The sequence below is a fragment of the Candoia aspera genome, chromosome 8, assembly GCF_035149785.1.
Source record: "Candoia aspera isolate rCanAsp1 chromosome 8, rCanAsp1.hap2, whole genome shotgun sequence".
In the NCBI taxonomy this organism is placed as follows: Eukaryota; Metazoa; Chordata; class Lepidosauria; order Squamata; family Boidae; genus Candoia; species Candoia aspera.
In genome coordinates, this window is record NC_086160.1 from 30901703 (window position 1) to 30920482 (window position 18780).

The 18780-nt window shown below is 40.3% G+C and overlaps 1 protein-coding gene across 1 annotated transcript in view; it reads left to right on the plus strand.

Moving 5' to 3' along the window:
• Positions 1-18780, plus strand: part of SPOCK3 (SPARC (osteonectin), cwcv and kazal like domains proteoglycan 3) — a 152562-nt gene that overhangs the window by 75854 nt on the left and 57928 nt on the right. Inside the window, exon 5 of the mRNA XM_063310818.1 lies at positions 4267-4393. Within this exon, the coding sequence (XP_063166888.1) occupies positions 4267-4393 (127 nt within the window). The remainder of the gene's footprint in view (positions 1-4266; positions 4394-18780) is intronic.

Genomic DNA, 18780 nt, shown 5'->3' on the forward strand with positions numbered 1-18780 from the left:
GGAAACTAAAGCTCTAATTTTCACATGTAAAAAAATATTTATCAGATTTTTTTTAAATGAACACTTTGCCACAAGTATGTTCCAGTGCATAAATATCAAAATTATGGTATGACAGCTCCTTTTATAGATGGTAATGCTATTTATTTAAACTGTTCAGAACTTCATTTAATGAAAAAGTAAGAGTTTGATGCGGATTAGTTTAATTATCCATCAATTGCCAAGATATGAAGATAATGCGGACCATAGAATCATAGGATTGGAAGGGACCTTGGAGTTCTTCTAGTCCAACCCCCTGCCCAAGGCAGGAATCCTCATGCCATCTCGGACAAATGGGTGTCCAATCTTTTCTTGAAAACCTCCAATGATAGAGCACCCACAACTCCAGGAGACAAGCAGTTCCAGTGCTTAATAGTTCTCACTGTCAGGAAATTCTTTTTTTCCAGGTTGGATCTCCCTCTGACAAACTTCCACCCATGGATACTGTATATGACATTAATGCATGAAATACTCTATATGGTATTTCTGCATTAAAATGGAGTATTAAAACAAAATATTTATTTGCTTGTCTTGCTTTTTCAAGGACCAGTGTGGGCATGGGAGAAATACCAGCTATGTATGTCATGGAAAATACCAGGAATTGCCATCATAGGGCTAATGATTTGTTTCCTAGACACTCAGAAGCAGTTTAACAGTCTCTCCAACTGGCCAGTGGAGAAACACAGAACATCAGCATCTAGATAGCATCCTGTTCTCTCCCTTGTTCTTGCCTTAATAGATTTGTTTTCACATTATAGGAATGTGCCTCTACATTCATATAAACTTATGAGACTCTATTCCTGCCCTTTATTATAGATACTAACGCTATGTGCCATAAACAATGGCATTTATTGTGCCCATATACAGTCTCCTTTCAAGTAAAGTTTTCATGGACTTCCATGTAGGAAATTACTCCTTTAATTTCAAAAAGCATATAGCTGTATTACTGTTTTGTCAGTCCAGTGCCCTTCCTTCATCTGAAATACCTATACTTTTTATCAAGGGAAAGAAAATTAAATAGTTTTCTATAATTAACCTTTTAAATGTCCCTTTCAGTGATCATAGTCTTTAATTTGTCTTTTGTATTATATATATTTTGCACTCAGAAAATATTTACAATTACACAATTCTAATTCTTCTATACTTTTTTGCCCTCTTGACTTTGTATTTTTGCCATTTTGTCTTCATGATATTCTATCTGCCAAGAATAACTTTTAATTTTGATTTATATTGTACTCTATTATATAAGGTATGGCTCTTGCTATACAATTTCTATGCAGCAGCAGGCCCATTGAGTTCACTGTCATGAAATATTATTGAATAGAGTGAAGTTCTTAATGATTTGGTAAAACTGAAACTATGGCTTAGTGATTTTAAGAGAATATTCTAAGCATGTTACTACCTTCTTATATCTTTTCTCTCTTCTACCTATCTCCTGGAGTTTCTGTATCACTGATAATAACAGCAGCAATAATAATAATAGGTGGCAAACTTTCCAGAGCTCTCTCAATCAATGATTGATAGATCAATCAATTGATCTATTCTTGCTTCTCCAGAACTAGTTGGTCTAGAAAACAAATAGTATATTCCTCACTGAAATATATTTTGAACTTACCAGTATGTGTACCAGTGTTTTCACTTAATGAATATAAGTGGGCTTATATTTTTGGGTAAAAATAGAAATAACATTCCCAAACATTGTTTGATGATTCTCTCTAAAGGGTTTGTGAATTACCCAGAGAGCTCTGATTACAGGTAGTCCTTGCTTAACAACCATTCATTTAGTGATGGTTCAGACTTACGACGGTGCTGAAAAAACTGACTTATGACTGGAATTCACACTTACAACTGTCGCAGCATCACTGCAATCATGTGATGCTGCAACGTGGGCACTTGGCACGATTTGGGCACATGGCAATCCGTTCACAACATCCTGTGGTCACATGATCGCCATTTCTGACCTTTCCGGCTGGCTTCTGGCAAGCAAAATCAATGGGGAACCGTGTGGTTTGCTTAATGACCACATGGTTTGTTTAACGCCTGCTGTGATTTGCTTAATGACCACTGCAAAAAAGGTCATAAAATAGGGTCAGATTTGCTTAATGACCGCCTTGCTTAGCAACCAAAATTCTGGTCCCAATTGTGGTCATTAAGCAAGGATTACCTGTACTGGTGATACAGAAATATAATTATTAGATAAATATAATCCTGGTAGCTTCAAGGAAATGTAGAAAGCATGGCAGAAATGGAAAAAGGCTATTGAATTTTTAAAAAAACATATATTAAAATATGTTTTTAAAATTCAGTGTAATATATTTTATATGTTCTATCTGAAAAATGCTAAATTTCTCCCAAATCCTCAATTAAAAGAGAGTGGGAAGAGCTCTACATACTGAGACAAAGTTCCCACTTTAGTTATCTTGTGAAAGATAAGAAAGAAAGGGATTTAGGTTGACATAAAATGAATTAATTCTGCTGCTGCTGTTACTGTTATCTTGCCTTCTAATGATCTCATAGTGAGCCATATGCTTTACTCCTCAGACAATGACTATGACACACTATTCAAATCCAGATGAACATTTCCCCAAATTTTAAGATGGCTTTGAACTTTACAGAAAACAGGAGACCTATAGCTAAATATAATTGGCTTGTTCAGTTCAATACATGAAGGCATTGTGCAGCCTTCTGCTAGTGTCTGCTGCTTTTTTTCAATCATATGAAGTGAAATATTTTTCACAGAAACATTTTTGAAACGGAAACTTTTCCATTACCTTTATTTCTCTAGGGAAAGTGTTTTCAAAATGCATGGTTTCATAAAGCATATTGGTCATAGAAAGAGGGAAGAAGAATCTTGAATCATCAGTGCAAATTGGACATGGCATATTTCACCTTAATAAGCTCAGATATGTGCACGCCGTAGGCATACATTGTCCTTCTGTTCTTTTCTTGCTTGCTTCCTGGTACTTTGGAATTCAACACTTCTTAGTTTAATTAACCATCAAATGCTAACATCCAAACTGGGGAAAAAAACAACAGCCAGAATCTTAAACCATGATTTGAAGTTGGTGTCATTTTGTAATCAGTTGTGCTCCTGCTCATTACTGTAGGTAGGTTTTTTTTTTAAGTAAGTGGAAAATATGAATAGTTAAGCTAAGAACTCAGATTTAAGTATTTCAACATATGGCTTCTGCATGTATTTATGGATTAGAATTGATTAGTCTGGTATTGGTTGACTCACAGTAATCATTTTACTCTCTTAAATGTTGGTTTATGTTGGTAACTTTCATGATGATTCATATACTTCTCTTTCTAGTTTGAGTTTGCATAGCCTTTCTCTGAGTATGAAATGTATAATCTTCATAAAGATTACCTCTCTTTCTTAGAGATTGTTCCAGCATCCTCAAGTGTAAATAGTTTTGCTAGAATGTCATTATGTGTGAGATATAGACTTGGTGGACATGTTGGGCCAAGGTCTGTGTTTCTTTAATCAAAGCTGAACAACGTACTAAACCATAACCATATTTACAAGCCACAATGGCTGTGGTTATGCAAGATGTTAAACGTGTTCAATGTTAACCAATCCTGATAATCCATTGTTATTTCTTATCCTTTATTGGATTGTAATAATTTCTCTAGAGTAGGCAAAGTATTAATTGGGAATGTATAAGATGTAAATATTAGTTTAAATTAAGCCATGAAAAAAACAGTGGCCTAGTTCTCAAATAATATTAAGTGATAATGTGATTAGTTGTTTTGAGTTTAATGTAGTGGTTAACCCCATCACTGGCCTAATTTCATGTACGTGTCAAACTAGTTTCATAAACATTTTTCCAAGATACCAATTCAGGCCTTTAGTACTGTTTTCTACAACCTGTTGTTTGGAACAAACAAAGGAAGTATAAGACAGAAAAGGGTGTATTAAAAGAGCATGGAGTTCCCATCAAGATTTGGGTCTGACCTCATTTACTCATAGCTCCTGTCCCACCATGTGACTTGTGTCACTCTTCTCTGACCCTCAATATATAAAATAAAAATGGCTAATCAATGCATTATTATGAACAAGGTCACTGTGATATATTCAACAAACTGGTTTAAAATTTCTGGCTTAGTATTATGTATGAACACAGCTCATGTGATGTTCATTGGACATGATTTAATTACTAAAAATGCATTTTATACTTCCCTGGTCACCTTTTTCATACATTTCTTACCTGATTTGGTTTCTTTCAGTATGAAAGAAGCTGGGCTAAGCCATAAACAATGGAGTGTTGGTTCTCTTTCATCAAAATGCAAGCAGTGTCCTGTAATTTATACCAATCCTGTTTGTGGATCCGATGGTCACACATATTCTTCTCAGGTAAGCTAATGAATAGGCTGGTTACCTGTTGCTGTCTTAATATATAGCATTCTATTGTCAAATATTGTATGGCTTGTTCAGTTTAAATAACTATATAAACATGTTTAAATTCTTAATTTAATCTGTTTAAATGAAATTAACATATTAACATGTTAATTGTTTATTATTATTATTATTATTATTATTATTAATTAATATTAATCAGTATTTTAAACATTTTCTTCATATTACCAGAAGAACTTAAATCCAAGTGAAACACTGTAAAGCAGAGCTGAATGAAAATAGACTTACAGTTTTTTTATATTAATTTTTACACTAAACAATTATTATTGCTAGGTCACTCATTCTGCTTATTTGACTTCACAAATGCTCAGTTGAATACATAGGCAGGAGGTATTAAAGTGTTTCACATTTGTATACATGTGTGTGTGTGTGTGTGTATCCATGTGTATGTATTGATACAGATACAGATATAATTGGTTATATTTTGATAACTTTTTTTCTCTCATGGTGAGAGATTTAAGAGGTAAGTCAAGTTAGCATGAAAGGTTTATAGGCCTATTTCACTGCCAAAAGACATGTCAAACACATATTTAGATTATCCAGGTTTAATCACATGGAAATTCTCATTCTGAATTTGTATCTGAACTAGGTTGTAGAGAAAAGTGTCATATTTTCTTGCCTGGGTTAGAAAACAAGTTTTTAGGGTTCTCTTTTCCAAGAGGTCCAACAGCACCTGGACTCTTCAATAAAGCAAGCTGAACATTTCAAAGCTTTGTTTGTATGTATGAAAAGATTACAAGTGATTGATCATCTCTTATGATAGTATTGTACTTTTTGAATATTATATTCAGTTACAAGGAAGACTAGTTTTCCCCCAAATTTTAAATATAAAACATATAAGTCATCTTAGATTTGATGTGAATACAGCAAAGAAAGAATATGCATTTCTTTGGCGAATTTTCCTTTTCAGCCAGGGAACAATGTAATCCCTTTTTAATAAATGGGTACTGAGTAAATAAAACTGAATAGAATTGTGATGTAATAAAACAACTAATGCCAGTTTTATATGAAAGTTGAACTAGTAAGTGACAACCTGTTATTCTGATCATCCTTTGCTAATATTTGTAGTTACTGGTTGTGCAATTCTGTTGAAAATTCTTGAACAGTTGAGCTGACAGTTTAAAATTATCATTTTTTACCTCTTGGATCAATTTTTAAAAAATCAGTTTTAAGAAATAAAACACACATTTAAAAACCAGCATGTTAAATATTCAGTGGACGATATTCATATCTGGGCATAGTCTCTCTAGCAACCCCTTACTCATACTATGCAAAAAAATCAGAGGAATGAACACAGTGAAATAAATCGATATTAGGGCCTGGTAATTGAATATTATAGACATTCTTTCCATTAGTGACTTCTGCACACAGAAAGTGCCTCCATCTTATTTTCAGAGAATTCTGTTTCCCCCATGTCACTATCTATTCCATTCAACAGAGCATTCCACTGTGTTGTATTGTCAGGGGAATGGAGGGCCATCATGGAGAGATGGAACAAGGAAGACTGCTTTCACTGCTCAGTTCCACACTGAAACTGGATCCAGCCCATTATTCTGAATAATTTCTACTATATTTATGCAAAACTGCTGGCAACCTTTAGCCTAAAATGAGTAATGGCTTACATGGATCCTCTTGCCAGCACCTCATACAAACACAGAATTATATGAGCTTATTCTTATTGCTTTGTATTGTGTCCAGTAATATAGATGACCAATACAAATGCTGTAATCATGGTAAATGAATAGAAAATGATTAGACTAAAAATGTGCCCTCTGAGGGTTTCTACTTCACTCTAATCAGTGCAAATGGGGTGGTGGGGAGAGGTTTGGTAGGACAAACATAGTAATAACAAACTCTTACAGTAACCCCAAGTTTTTTGCTGCAATAATTAAATATAATTATACATATTTTTAAAAGCACTTATTGCTTGTTCTTCTGTCCTAATAAAGATGGGGTCCCTTTGGAAGTCTTTCAAACTGCACAATGTATTACACAAATACAGGATTATTTTGAAGGGTAATCAGTGTTCAAACTGCCATAAAAGGTACATAACTTTTGTTCAAAATAAAGAGCTTTGTGCTTTGTTTGGTTTAGCTTTGTTTTCTTTGCACTATGTCAAACGATTTCTGCAAATTGTATAATACATTTTCGAACTCATGTCAACACACTGCACTATTGCTATAGAAATAAAATAGATACTCAGTAGTATAGTATCAGTTTCCTCATAACATTTATTCCAGGATTTCCATGGTACATTATCACATCCCCTAAAAATCCATGTAGTCTTTGATCAAAATACTGTAGGAATTATTATTGGGTGAATGATGGTTTAAAAGATATGGGACAGAAATTATACAGACTGCTATCCTTAATGCAAGCAGAGAACTATCTAATTCCTGCAAGTTATGCTTAAATTTCATCTATTACTTAATCTTAATTTCCATTTTATCCCACCATTCATATCTCACTGTACATGAGAAGTCTGGAAAATATAAAGTATGAAAATTAAATAAGTAAATTAAAACAAGTATGGCCTATGTGTTTCTATATCTGAGGAGAAATTCAGTCTCCAATACAATTGAATTGAAAATTGACTGGGATCTCAGGTGGTGGGGCTGGTGAGTGGTTTTGCTGCATGGCTGACTGACAAGTCCTGGAGCTAAAGAGAGGCTTTTCTTTGGTCATAAAGTCAAGGCTTCTAAGAACAGAGCCAGAAGAACGAGTCTCCAAAGCTTCAGCTATTTTGTTGCTGGCTCTGGCCACTGAAAATTGTATAACAACATTATTATATCAATGTGGCTTATAGGCAGCTATCGTTTCATGGGGCTGGGAAGGATATTACCCATCTGTCCATCAGGCTAAGCTAGTGAGATGTCTGCCTTCCTTATTTTTAATGTTGAAATATTTATTATTTTGTTTATTCTGTAACTTTCAAAAGGCTTTGCCACAGCTTTTGTAGTTCAATGGCACTGAGGCAATATTCATTTAAAGGGGAAGGAGTGTGGCTAGACCCCACTTTCCAATAGAAAGTCTCTATAAGAGATGTTGGAGTGAAGTGGCAAAAACACCCAGTTCCACGCTGGCCAACTTGCTCTAAACGTTAAGCTTTTGCCATCAGCTAAGGATAAGAGGGCCTTTTATCCATCAGTTCTTCAGTTTGACCTATTGTGTGGCTAGTGTGGTATTTCAGATAGTAGGTGTCCTGACTAAGCAAGAACCATGCTGAGACGAGGAAGAAGTCTCTGGTGCTTTATTATTGCTATAGTAGACAGAAAATCCTACCAAACTGAAGAAGTGTGGGAAAACGCAGACAGATAAACCCCCAAAAGTCAAGGCGGGTCTGTTCTGTGTCTCTTTGAATGACAGCTCAAAGTCTCTAAACTATGCATGCATTTTTGCCCCTGGATAGTGGCCCTCTCCTGCTCACCATCAGAACTCATGACACTAGGTGTGCTACTTGATTAACTTCTTATACTGTACTCAAAACTACTGTAAGCAGTAGCAAATGAAAGGTTGTAGACATGATTAAAGTGAGAATCTTTTTCTAGATATGGTCAGTGCCCCTTTGGATCTGCCTCTGATCACTTGCGGGGTGAAGGCACAATATTTGCTTTCATTGCTTGCTTGTAGGTTTCTTGGTACATGTAGCTGGCTGCTAGGAGAAGCAAGAATTAGGTGCATCTATGGCTTGGTCTGAAGTTGTATACAGTAATTCATCTTCCTTCAGATCAGCATTGTTGAGAAAGTAAGCATATGAATGTTGGATATTATTTGTTAAATATAAATGGCTACACTTTTATAATAGTATATTCTATTGATATATATATGTTTATTAACCTTTCCTTTTTTTTCCTTTTCTATAAAAATGAAACTAATGCTGATAATTAAGCAAAATTTCTTGTGCTACATGTTTGTCATAATTTTTATTGAAATATCAATTATCTTTTTAAAATTCTTATCATTCACATAATTTAACAGTATTATACAGTTTGCATTAGACATACCTTAGTATTCATTTCTAGCAGTTTTCATTTCATTTTCTGTCCCAACTTCATTTTACATTGTCAATAGCTTTTGATAAAACTCAAAATAATCAACTTTCGAAGCATCAGGTGTTTCCAGTTGGCTGTAGAAACTTGTCTCACCTTTCAGAGGAGACCTTGTGTTTATCAGAAATTAAAAATAGTATTTATAGTATGTTCTCCCATAGTTTGAAATACTTTTTTACAAAGGAACCCAATGAAAACCTGCTTGCCACTAATTTCACTTCTCATACAATCTGGCTTTCCAGATCTACTTTCCAGCCAGATTTCAAAGCATACTTTTTGTTTATGCATTTTCAAGATCACAGAACACAAGTGATTTGACTGAATAACAGTGTTTTTGTCTATTTTTCAAAAGGAAAAAAGGATAAATTTGAAAATAATAACATTTAAGTTTGTGTTTAAGTAAACATAGATCCCATAAGCTGGGTGACCTTGGGCCAGTCACTCTCTCTCAGCCCAACTCACAGGGTTGTTGTTGTGGGGAAAATAGGAGGAGGAAGGAGTATTAGGTATGTTTGCCACCTTGAGTTATTTATAAAAATAATAAAGGCGGGATAAGGTAAAGGTTTCCCTTGACATTAAGTCCAGTCATGTCTGACTCTAAGGGGCAGTGCTCATCTCCGTTTCAAAGCCGAAGAGCCAGCGTTTGTCCGTAGACACTTCTGTGGTCATGTGGCTGGCTCTTGGAGAATCCAAGATGGCGACCGAGAGAAAATGCCGGTTGCTGCTTTAGGCAGGAGACGCTTTATATTAACAGTCTTTTAGCGTCTGATCCCCCACCCCCCCACCCCGCTCTGGTCCCCCCGCACCCACCTTGGATGGACTGGGGGGTGTAGAACCCCCGGAGTGGATTAGATGGGAGTGGTAGCAGTGGACTGGGCAGTGAGGTGTGGCGAGCTTGGTTGGGCCCTGACAAAAAGGCAGGCCCCAAAGGACTGCGTCCGTAGCACCGCGGCGGACCAAGCTGGCACTGCGATGGGCAGGGTGGCAGCGGACCGGGCCGGTGGTGCGGCAGCGGACAGGGCAGGGCAGCAGCAGACTGGGCTGGTGGCGCGGCAGTGGACCAGGCAGGGCGGCAGTGGACCAGGCCGGCGGCGCAGCACCGGACCGGTAGGGCAGCAGCAGACTGGGCCAGTGGCGTGGCAGCAGACTGGGCTGGCGGCGCAGCAGAAGACCACATCAGCAACGCGACAGCCAGTGGCGTGGCAGGAGACTGGGCTGGCACTGCAACACTGCAGTGGTGGACCGGGCCAGCGGTGCAGTGGCAGACTGGGTCAGCAATGTGGTGGCAGACCAGGTCGGCAGTGAACTGGGCCAATGGTGCAGTGGTGGACTCTGGGCTGCTCCAGAGAAGAAGTGACTGGTTGTTGGCCTTGGGGTAGCAGACCGTGTGGGTGAGGAGTGGGGAGTTTAATTTTAAAAAAAAAAGTTACCCACCCCCCCAACCACCCCTGAGGCAGCTGGAAGCTGTGAGTGCCCTCCAGAGTGAACGAGAGACTCTCCCCCAGGGTGAGAGACGAGAGGGGGAGTCTGGGAGTGTGTTTGTGTGAAAGGGCACTCACCCCCTGAGTGAGAGACAGGGGGTGGGTGAAGAATGAATGAGTGCCCCCTGTTGAGCAGTGAGAGAGTTTGGGGGGGGCATAGCAAATGGAGGGGTGAGGGTTGGGCTCTGACGGCGCCAAGAGCAGAAGCTGTTGCGCCTGAGGGCCTATCATCACCCTGTGGGAGATTGATCGTAAATAAGGATGTGTGAATGGATGGAGGGAGCCCTACTTAGAGCCAGAGACTCCTGAGGTCCAGGAGTGGGGCTAATGGATCAGGAGTCACTGGGGGCTACATGGCAGGGCTCATTATTGAGGTGGTGATGGGTAGGGGATGTTATGGCAGGAGCCGGAGGGCTGGCCATCTTTGGGGAAGACGCCTCCGGTGTTTGTTACCAGTGGCGTGTTCTGGACCTCTGCGCTCAGACCCAGGCCCTGGTCAGCAGATCCATAGGGTCCCTGGTTTCCGGCTGCTGGTTCTTAATGCCAGGTCAGTTAATAACAAGGCCCCCCTCATATGTGACTTGATCACTGAGGAGGGGGCAGACCTGGCATGTATTACCGAGACCTGGCTGGGTGGGGAAGGAGGGTGCCCCTTTCGGAAATGTGCCCAGCTGGGCTTATAGTATGGCACCAGCCGAGATCCCAGGGCAGGGGAGGAGGGGTGGCTATTGTCATCCGAGAGTATCTTGTGGCCTTCAGGGGCCCTGCTGCACAAGTGGCTGGTTGTGAGACCCTGTTCTTCAAGTTGGGTTCCCGAGAACAGTTGGGAGTGTTGCTGCTGTACCAACCTCCCTGCTGCATGGCAACCTCCCTGCCTGAGCTGCTTGATGCCATCTTGGGGCTGGCGGTGGAGTTATGGTTCTGGGGGACTTCAACCTGCCATCCCTGGGGCATGCCTCACAGGCAGCTTGAATGTTCATGGCTACCAAGGCAGCCATGGGCCTGTCCCAGATAATTTGGGACCTGACTCGAGACAGTGGTCACACCCCAGACTTGGTTTTCTTGTCAGAGCAGTGGCAATGTGATCTGATGGGAGAGATAGATCTGTCCCCATTGTCATGGTCAGATCATACCCTGGTGGCCCTGAGATTCTCTTATGCCACCCCCCTCCACAGGGAGGTAGGACCCATTCAATTGGTCCGCCCCTGGCAACTGATGGACCTGGTAGGGTTTCAGATGGAGCTGGGGGTTATACCCGGTGATCTGTTGCATGGTCCAGCAGAGGCCCTAGCTGCAGCCTGGAATAGGGAGGTGGCCCGGGCCTTGGACAGGATTGCACCTGTGCGGCCTCTCTTGTCTCATCGAACCTGGTACTCCCCGTGGTTTACGGAGGAGCTGAGGGTGCTGAAGAGGGTTAAGAGATGCCTAGAGCGCCGCTGGAGGAAGACAAAGACTGAATTTGACCAAACACGGGTAAAAGCCGCCATTAAGGCCTACCTTGTGGCGATAAAAGAGGCGAAATGTCAATATTTCTCTGCTCTTATTGCGGCTGCAGAATGCTGCCTGACGGCCCTGTTTAAGATCACTCAATCCCTTTTGGGGAAGGTGGGTTCAGTGACCCACCTACAGGGCCATGCAGAGGAATTTGCTGAGCATCTGCAGGACAAAATCGCTCGGATCCGCTCCAAGTTGGACTCCAGGCATGAGGTGTGGTCTGGAGAGATACCAGGGGAACAGGCTTACCCAGTTATCTGGGAGCAGTTTGATCCTGTTGGACCTGAGGAAGTGGACAGGATACTACGGACAGTAAATGCCACCACATGCCATCTAGGCCCGTGTTCCTCCTGGCTAGTAAAAGCAGGCCGGGAAGTCACATGTGGTTGGGTCCATGCGATGGTTAATACATCCTTGGGAGAGGGGGTGTTTCTGGCGGCCTTTAAAGAGGCATTAGTACACCCCTTCCTCAAGAAGCCATTGCTGGACCCTACTGTCCTGGACAATTTTCGTCCAGTCTCCCATCTCCCCTTTCTGGGGAAGGTGGTTGAGAAAGTGGTGGCTTTGCAGCTCCAGAGGGTCCTGGAAGAAATGGATTATCTAGACCCCTTTTAGTCAGGTTTCAGGCCCAGTTATGGGATGGAAACGGCATTGGTCGCGCTTATGGATGATCTCTGGCAGGAGTGGGATGGAGGCAGTTCATCCATCCTCGCTCTCCTTGATCTCTCAGCGGCCTTCAATACCATCGACCATGGTATCCTTTTGGGTCGGCTCAGGGAGTTGGGGGTGGGCGGCGTAGTCTTATGCTGGTTCACCTCCTTCCTCCAGGGCCGGTCCCAATTGGTGGTGATAGGAGAGGAGAGATCTGCCCCTTGACCCCTCCATTGCAGGGTGCTGCAAGGTTCAGTTCTCTCTCCTCTCCTATTCAACATCTACATGAAACTGCTGGGCGAGATCATCCGTCACCATGGGATGAGGTATCATCAGGATGCTGATGTTGTTGTTGTTTATTTGTTTAGTTGCTTCTGACTCTTCGTAACTTCATGGACCAGCCCACGCCAGAGCTTCCTGTTGGTCGTCAACACCCCCAGCTCCCCCAGGGACGAGTCCGTCACCTCTAGAATATCATCCATCCATCTTGCCCTTGGTCGGCCCCTCTTCCTTTTGCCCTCCACCCTCCCTAGCATCAGCATCTTCTCCAGGCTGTCCTGTCTTCTCATTATGTGGCCAAAGTATTTCAGTTTTGCCTTTAATATCATTCCCTCAAGTGAGCAGTCTGGCTTTATTTCCTGGAGTATGGGCTGGATTGATCTTCTTGCAGTCCAAGGCACTCTCAGAATTTTCCTCCAACACCACAGTTCCAAAGCATCAATCTTCCTTTTCTCAGCCTTCCTTATGGTCTAGCTCTCGCAGCCATATGTTACTACGGGGAATACCATTGCTTTAACTATGCAGACCTTTGTTGTCAGTATGATGTCTCTGCTCTTGACTATTTTATCAAGATTTGTCATTGCTCTACTCCCAAGGATTAAGCGTCTTCTGATTTCCTGACTGCAGTCAGCATCTGCAGTAATCTTTGCACCTAGAAATACGAAGTCTTTCACTGCTTCTACATTTTCTCCCTCTATTTGCCAGTTATCAATCGAGCTGGTTGCCATAATCTTGTTTTTTTTGAGGTTTAGCTGCAAGCCAGCTTTTGCACTTTCTTCTTTCACCTTCATCATAAGGATCCTCAGTTCCTCTTCGCTTTCAGCAATCAAAGTGGTATCATCTGCATATCTGAGATTGTTAATGTTTCTTCCAGTGATTTTAACTCCAGCCTTGGATTCCTCAAGCCCAGCATGTTGCATGATGTGTTCTACGTACAAGCTGAATAGGTAGGGTGAGAGTATACCTCCCTGCCGTACTCCTTTCCCAATCTTAAACCAGTCCGTTTTTCCATGGTCTGTTCTTACTGTTGCTATTTGGTCGTTATACAGATTCTTCAGGAGGCAGACAAGATGACTTGGTATCCCCATACCACTAAGAACTTGCCACAATTTGTTGTGGTCCACACAGCCAAAGGCTTTAGAATAGTCAATAAAACAGAAATAGATGTTTTTCTGAAACTCCCTGGCTTTTTCCATTATCCAGCGGATATTGGCAATTTCTGGGGGAGCTGGGGGTGTTGACGACCGACAGGAAGCTCTGGCGTGGGCTGGTCCATGAAGTCACGAAGAGTCGGAAGTGACTAAACGAATAAACAACAACATTGGCAATTTGGTCCCTAGTTCCTCTGCCTTTTCTAAACCCAGCTTGTACATTCCAGGTTCCAATGGTGTGTTGATCCTTAGAACATCAGATTCGCCGTTCACCACCAGCACCGTCGGCTGCTAGCCGTCCTTTCGGCTTTGAGCTAGCTGCGTCATCATGTCTGGGGCTAGTTGAACTCATCCTCTGTTCCTCCCCAGTAGCATTTTGACCATCTTCCAACCTGGGGGTCTCATCTTCCGATGGTATACCGACATATCTCTGGTTGTACTGATCCATTTAGTTTTCACAGCCAGAATACTGGGGTGGGTTGCCATTACCTTCCCCAGGGATCGCATTTAGTCTGACCTCTTTGTCATGACCTTCCTGACTTTGGTGGCCCTTCACGGTTTAGCTCATGGCATCATTGAGGTGCTCAAGCTCCAGCACCATGACAAGGTAACGATCCTTTGCTGAAGATGCTTATGATACTGAATTATATATCTCCATCCCGGGTGAAGTGATGCTGTGACCACCCTTTCCGAGTGTCTGGGAGCTGTGGGGGCCTCGATGGGGAACAACAGACTTTGACTGAACCCTAGTAAGACAGAGTGGCTGTGGTTTAATGGCACCTCGTGTGCCAGGAACTTGTCAACTTTAGTGTTGGATGGGGTTGCACTGCCCCAGACAGACCTGATGCATAACTTGGGGATCCTCTTGGACTCACGACTCCTGCTTGAAGACCAGGTGGCAGTCGTGGCCAGGAGGGCCTTTGCGCAACTTTGTGTTGTGTGCCAGTTATGCCCTTTCCTGGACCAAAAGGGTCTCCAAACAGTCACTCATGCTCTGGTCATCTCCCATATAGACTACTGTAATGCACTCTACATGGGGCTACCCTTGAAGAACATCCAGAAGCTACAGCTGGTCCAGAATGTGCCCACGCAGACAATCTTGGGTTTCCCAAGATTTGCACATGTAACACCTTTGTTGCGTGAGCTGCACTGGGTCCCAGTTTGCTTCTGGGTCCAATCCAAGGCGTTGGTCATCACTTTTAAAGCCCTACATGGCATGGGACCAGGATATCTGAGGGACTGTCTCATCCCTATTACATCGGCCCACCCCATCCAGTCATGCAGGGAGGGCATGTTATGGACCCCATCTATAAAAGAAATCCATCTAGCTGGGTCTCAGAAGTGTGCCTTCTCTGCTGTAGCTCCTGCCCTTTGGAACTTCCTTCCCTAGATGTGAGACAAGCCCCCTTACTCCTGGAGATTAAAGACCTGGTTTTGTCTGCAGGCTTGGAATGGGAGGGGGAATAATTACACCTGGGGATGGTTAGCGCTGTAAAATGATTCTGAGGGGCCTTTTACACTCAAGGACTGATTAAGAACTTTTTGCCATGTAGATTTTATTATATTTGTATTTTTACTGTATTTTGTATTCAAACGGTTTTGAGTTTTAATCCTTATTGTGAGCTGCCCAGAGTTCCCCTGTAGGGGAGAGATGGGTGGTGAATAAATTTATTAAATAAATAAATAAATAAAATACAATATTATATTCATTGGTTTGTTAAGATGAACTATTCCAACTCTTTATTCCAGAGTTCTTGAAAATAATATCTACAATATTGATATGCTTCTTTAGAACAAAAACTGTAGAATTAAATTCATTCATATGCTTAGTAATATTGACAATAATTCATCAGTTTTAGTTAGCGAACACATCTGGACAATATTATATCAGAATATATTGTAATCAAATGTACTGCCATTTTACAGTTTAGGGTAATCCAAATTTCTCTTGAAACTACTTGGATGATTTAAAATCTTTATTGATAATGGGATGAAACAAAGTATTAATACTTTGCTTGCCCCAAAAGGGGTGGATCTGGGGGTCTGGGTGGTATTTAACTGCTATTTTCAAACTGTTATTATCCTGGAGTATAATTTTACATATGAATAATGCTCAAAGTTAAGGTTCTGTCCAAATTTCCTCCAAATATGCCTTGCGACCATTAACACAGAATATGCAAGAAAGCTATTGTTAAAAATGGAGCCGAATTCCTACCATTATATCAGAAGGACCACATAATAAATCTGTACATGTCTCCACAATGGTTTTTATTTTTATGAAATTATAGAGGCTCAAACTTTTAATAACTAGTATTTTTATTCTGTACAAAAATCAAGTAAAGTTCAGAAAAAGGAAATTAGAAGTACTTTCTGGCTTATGAGCAATCTTCAACTATTGGTTTAGATTCTCAAATGTCAAAATATCTCTACAAATTTGGTGTGCCTACTATATTAGAATTAATCTTGGCCTCTTGGCTAAGATCAAGTGTAGTATCCAAGAGAATTCCAAGATAAGAGGCAGAATAGGATCTAGTCTGGAACTTCTGGAAAGACTGCTTGCTTATTGCTGGTGTGTGTTTGTTTTCCTCCAGCATTCAGCCACAACAACCTACTGAATTGCCCCTCTGGGCAAACTGTGTGTCCTATTTGTATGCAAAGTACTGGAAACCTATTTTTGATGTCAGAGTGGAAATTAATGAGCAAAATTCCAAATGATTAATATAGGTGTTTGAAATAAATGTTAGCTAGAAATGCATACAGAGCTTGAACTCATTTTGTCATGAGAGAGTGTGGATAGTGGTGGAAGGTGGAAAGTTAGGGAGGACTGAGGCAGGACAAATCAGAGCCTTAAAAGTAGATGACATATCTCACGGCTTTGGACCCATCACCATTTATCTCAACTCATTCATATGCCATTTTACTCTTGTTTTAATTCTAAAATAATACAGTATATTATAAAATAGTTGTTGCAATAATCAATTCCAGTCTTCTGACAATAATTTTGTAAATGGAATGGGCACTCACTTACTTGCCCTGGCCTTTGATTTAGGGCTGTAAGTTTAGTAGCATGAATTAGTTTATAGACAGTATTTCATTTATGTGAAGTGTATTGTTCCTCATAACTTACACAAGATTACATGGGCTGAATTGATGGAGGATTGATAAATAGAAAAAAGAGAAATAAAAATTATTATAAATATCCTGGACACAATAGTGTGCCATGTTAAAAGAGCCAACTTCTTGTTTGTGTAGCACTTAGCCCAATACCAGTCTTTAGAAGACTGGTTGGCAAATACATCTCCAAACTTTTGAGGATTTTCAGACTGTTAGAGTCTTATAGAATAAAACAAAATAAGATCGTCCAATTATCAGTTTTTGGCGTAACAGCAAATACTCTCCACTTGTTTTCAGTAACCTACAGCAACTCTGTCGTGCATTAAAAGCAAGTCATAATTTCAGTTTTAGAATCCATTAGTGCTTGTGTTTACATACTTTTCTTAATATAATTTTAATGTTTTGTATATTATGTTAAGCATTGCATTAAAGTTTTAAGCATTGCTTTGAAGTATGCTGAACTAAGATAGCATTGTTTTTGTTACTATTGGTATGTACTTCATTAATACTAATGGGAATAAAATATGTACTCATCAAGGTTAGAAAAGATCTCAACATTAAATTCAGTTGCTCAACCTCTGCTGTTTCCCCTGTCCCCATCCCATGATTTATTATATGCATTTATATGTTCTCCAAGATAATCTGTCCCCATCATGGTCTTCATGTCTTCCAGTGGTGTACCCATTGCCAATGTAATTGAGTCCACCCATCTTGCTGCTGGTTCTCCTCTTCTTTTTTTTCCTTCCATCTTTCCCAACATTATAGACTTTTCCAGAGAGTTGGGCCTTCCTATATTATGCAGAATTCTGGAATGTCAAATTGCTTCATTTTTCATTTCTTAGTAATTTAAAGAGTTTATTTATTTATTTATTTATTTATTTATTTATATGAAGTATTTATATGGCTGTCCAAATCAAACAATGCAACTCTGGACAGGGTATAATAAACCAAAATGCAAAGCAAAAAAACAACAACAACAAGCTTAATAATTCCAGCTAAAAACAGGGAAGAACCATTAGCTAGCACCTTGAACCCAGAAGCATATAGGAAGCCAATGCAGCTCATGGAGTAGTGAAGTTACATGGTACTGCTTTACATCCATTACTGCCTGCACCACTGCATTCTGGGCCAATTGTAGCATCCAGATGGTCTTCAAAGGAAGCCCCACGTAGAGTGTGTTGCAGTATTCCAAATGGAAGGTGACTAAAGCATGAGTGTCCACAAGGCGGCCTCCCAATCTAGGAATAGGCACTATTGGTACATAAGATGAAGTTATACAGTACACTGTAAATAGCCTATGCACATACAATGGACAAGTGAGGCATATTTGAGATGACAACTTTCCTAAATATATAAAAGAGAATAATTTTTATAATGTTTCAGTTCACCTTTGTTGTCACATAACATACTATCCCATTTCCTAGCTTATTGCCTGCCAAATGTATATTTCTCAGATACAGCTACAGTCTATTATCAGAATTAACACTCATTCTTTTGGCCTGCATTAGGTTTGGAGGTTGCCATAATGAAAAAGGAAGACTTTTGTACCTGCCACAAAGTTCACATAATGTCCCATTTGTCACGAAGTGTCCTTTTCACGTTTTCTCCTGTTACCAGCAGGTTTATCTTGTGCACATCAGTATATAGTATATGCATTGGGGCCTCAATTGATTTTGGAAACCATGTTTTCCCCTAAATATACAATATACAGTTTTTCTGCCATGTTTTTCTCCACCCTGAAGTCTCAGTATTTCATTTTTAAAAGAATGAGTAAATAAGAGGTTGGGATTTGATTTGTAAATTTAAATCCATAGTCATTAATATTAAATGTGATCACCATGTTTTTGGACTCCTGGAATTTGTTACTTTAGTAATATTATGCATATTCATTTATAATTGTTGTCATTATTATTATATTGCCCTCAGATATTATATGAATCTACAAAACATGTACTGTAGTACATACTGCATATTCTGAAAGCAAGATTATATGTCTGCTTACCCAACTACTTACAGAAAATAGTCAAACTGTTTTCCTTCCACAATATGTGGGTCTTTATCGTGTTCATAAAAATGTTTGATACAAATTTATGTGTTTTAAAATG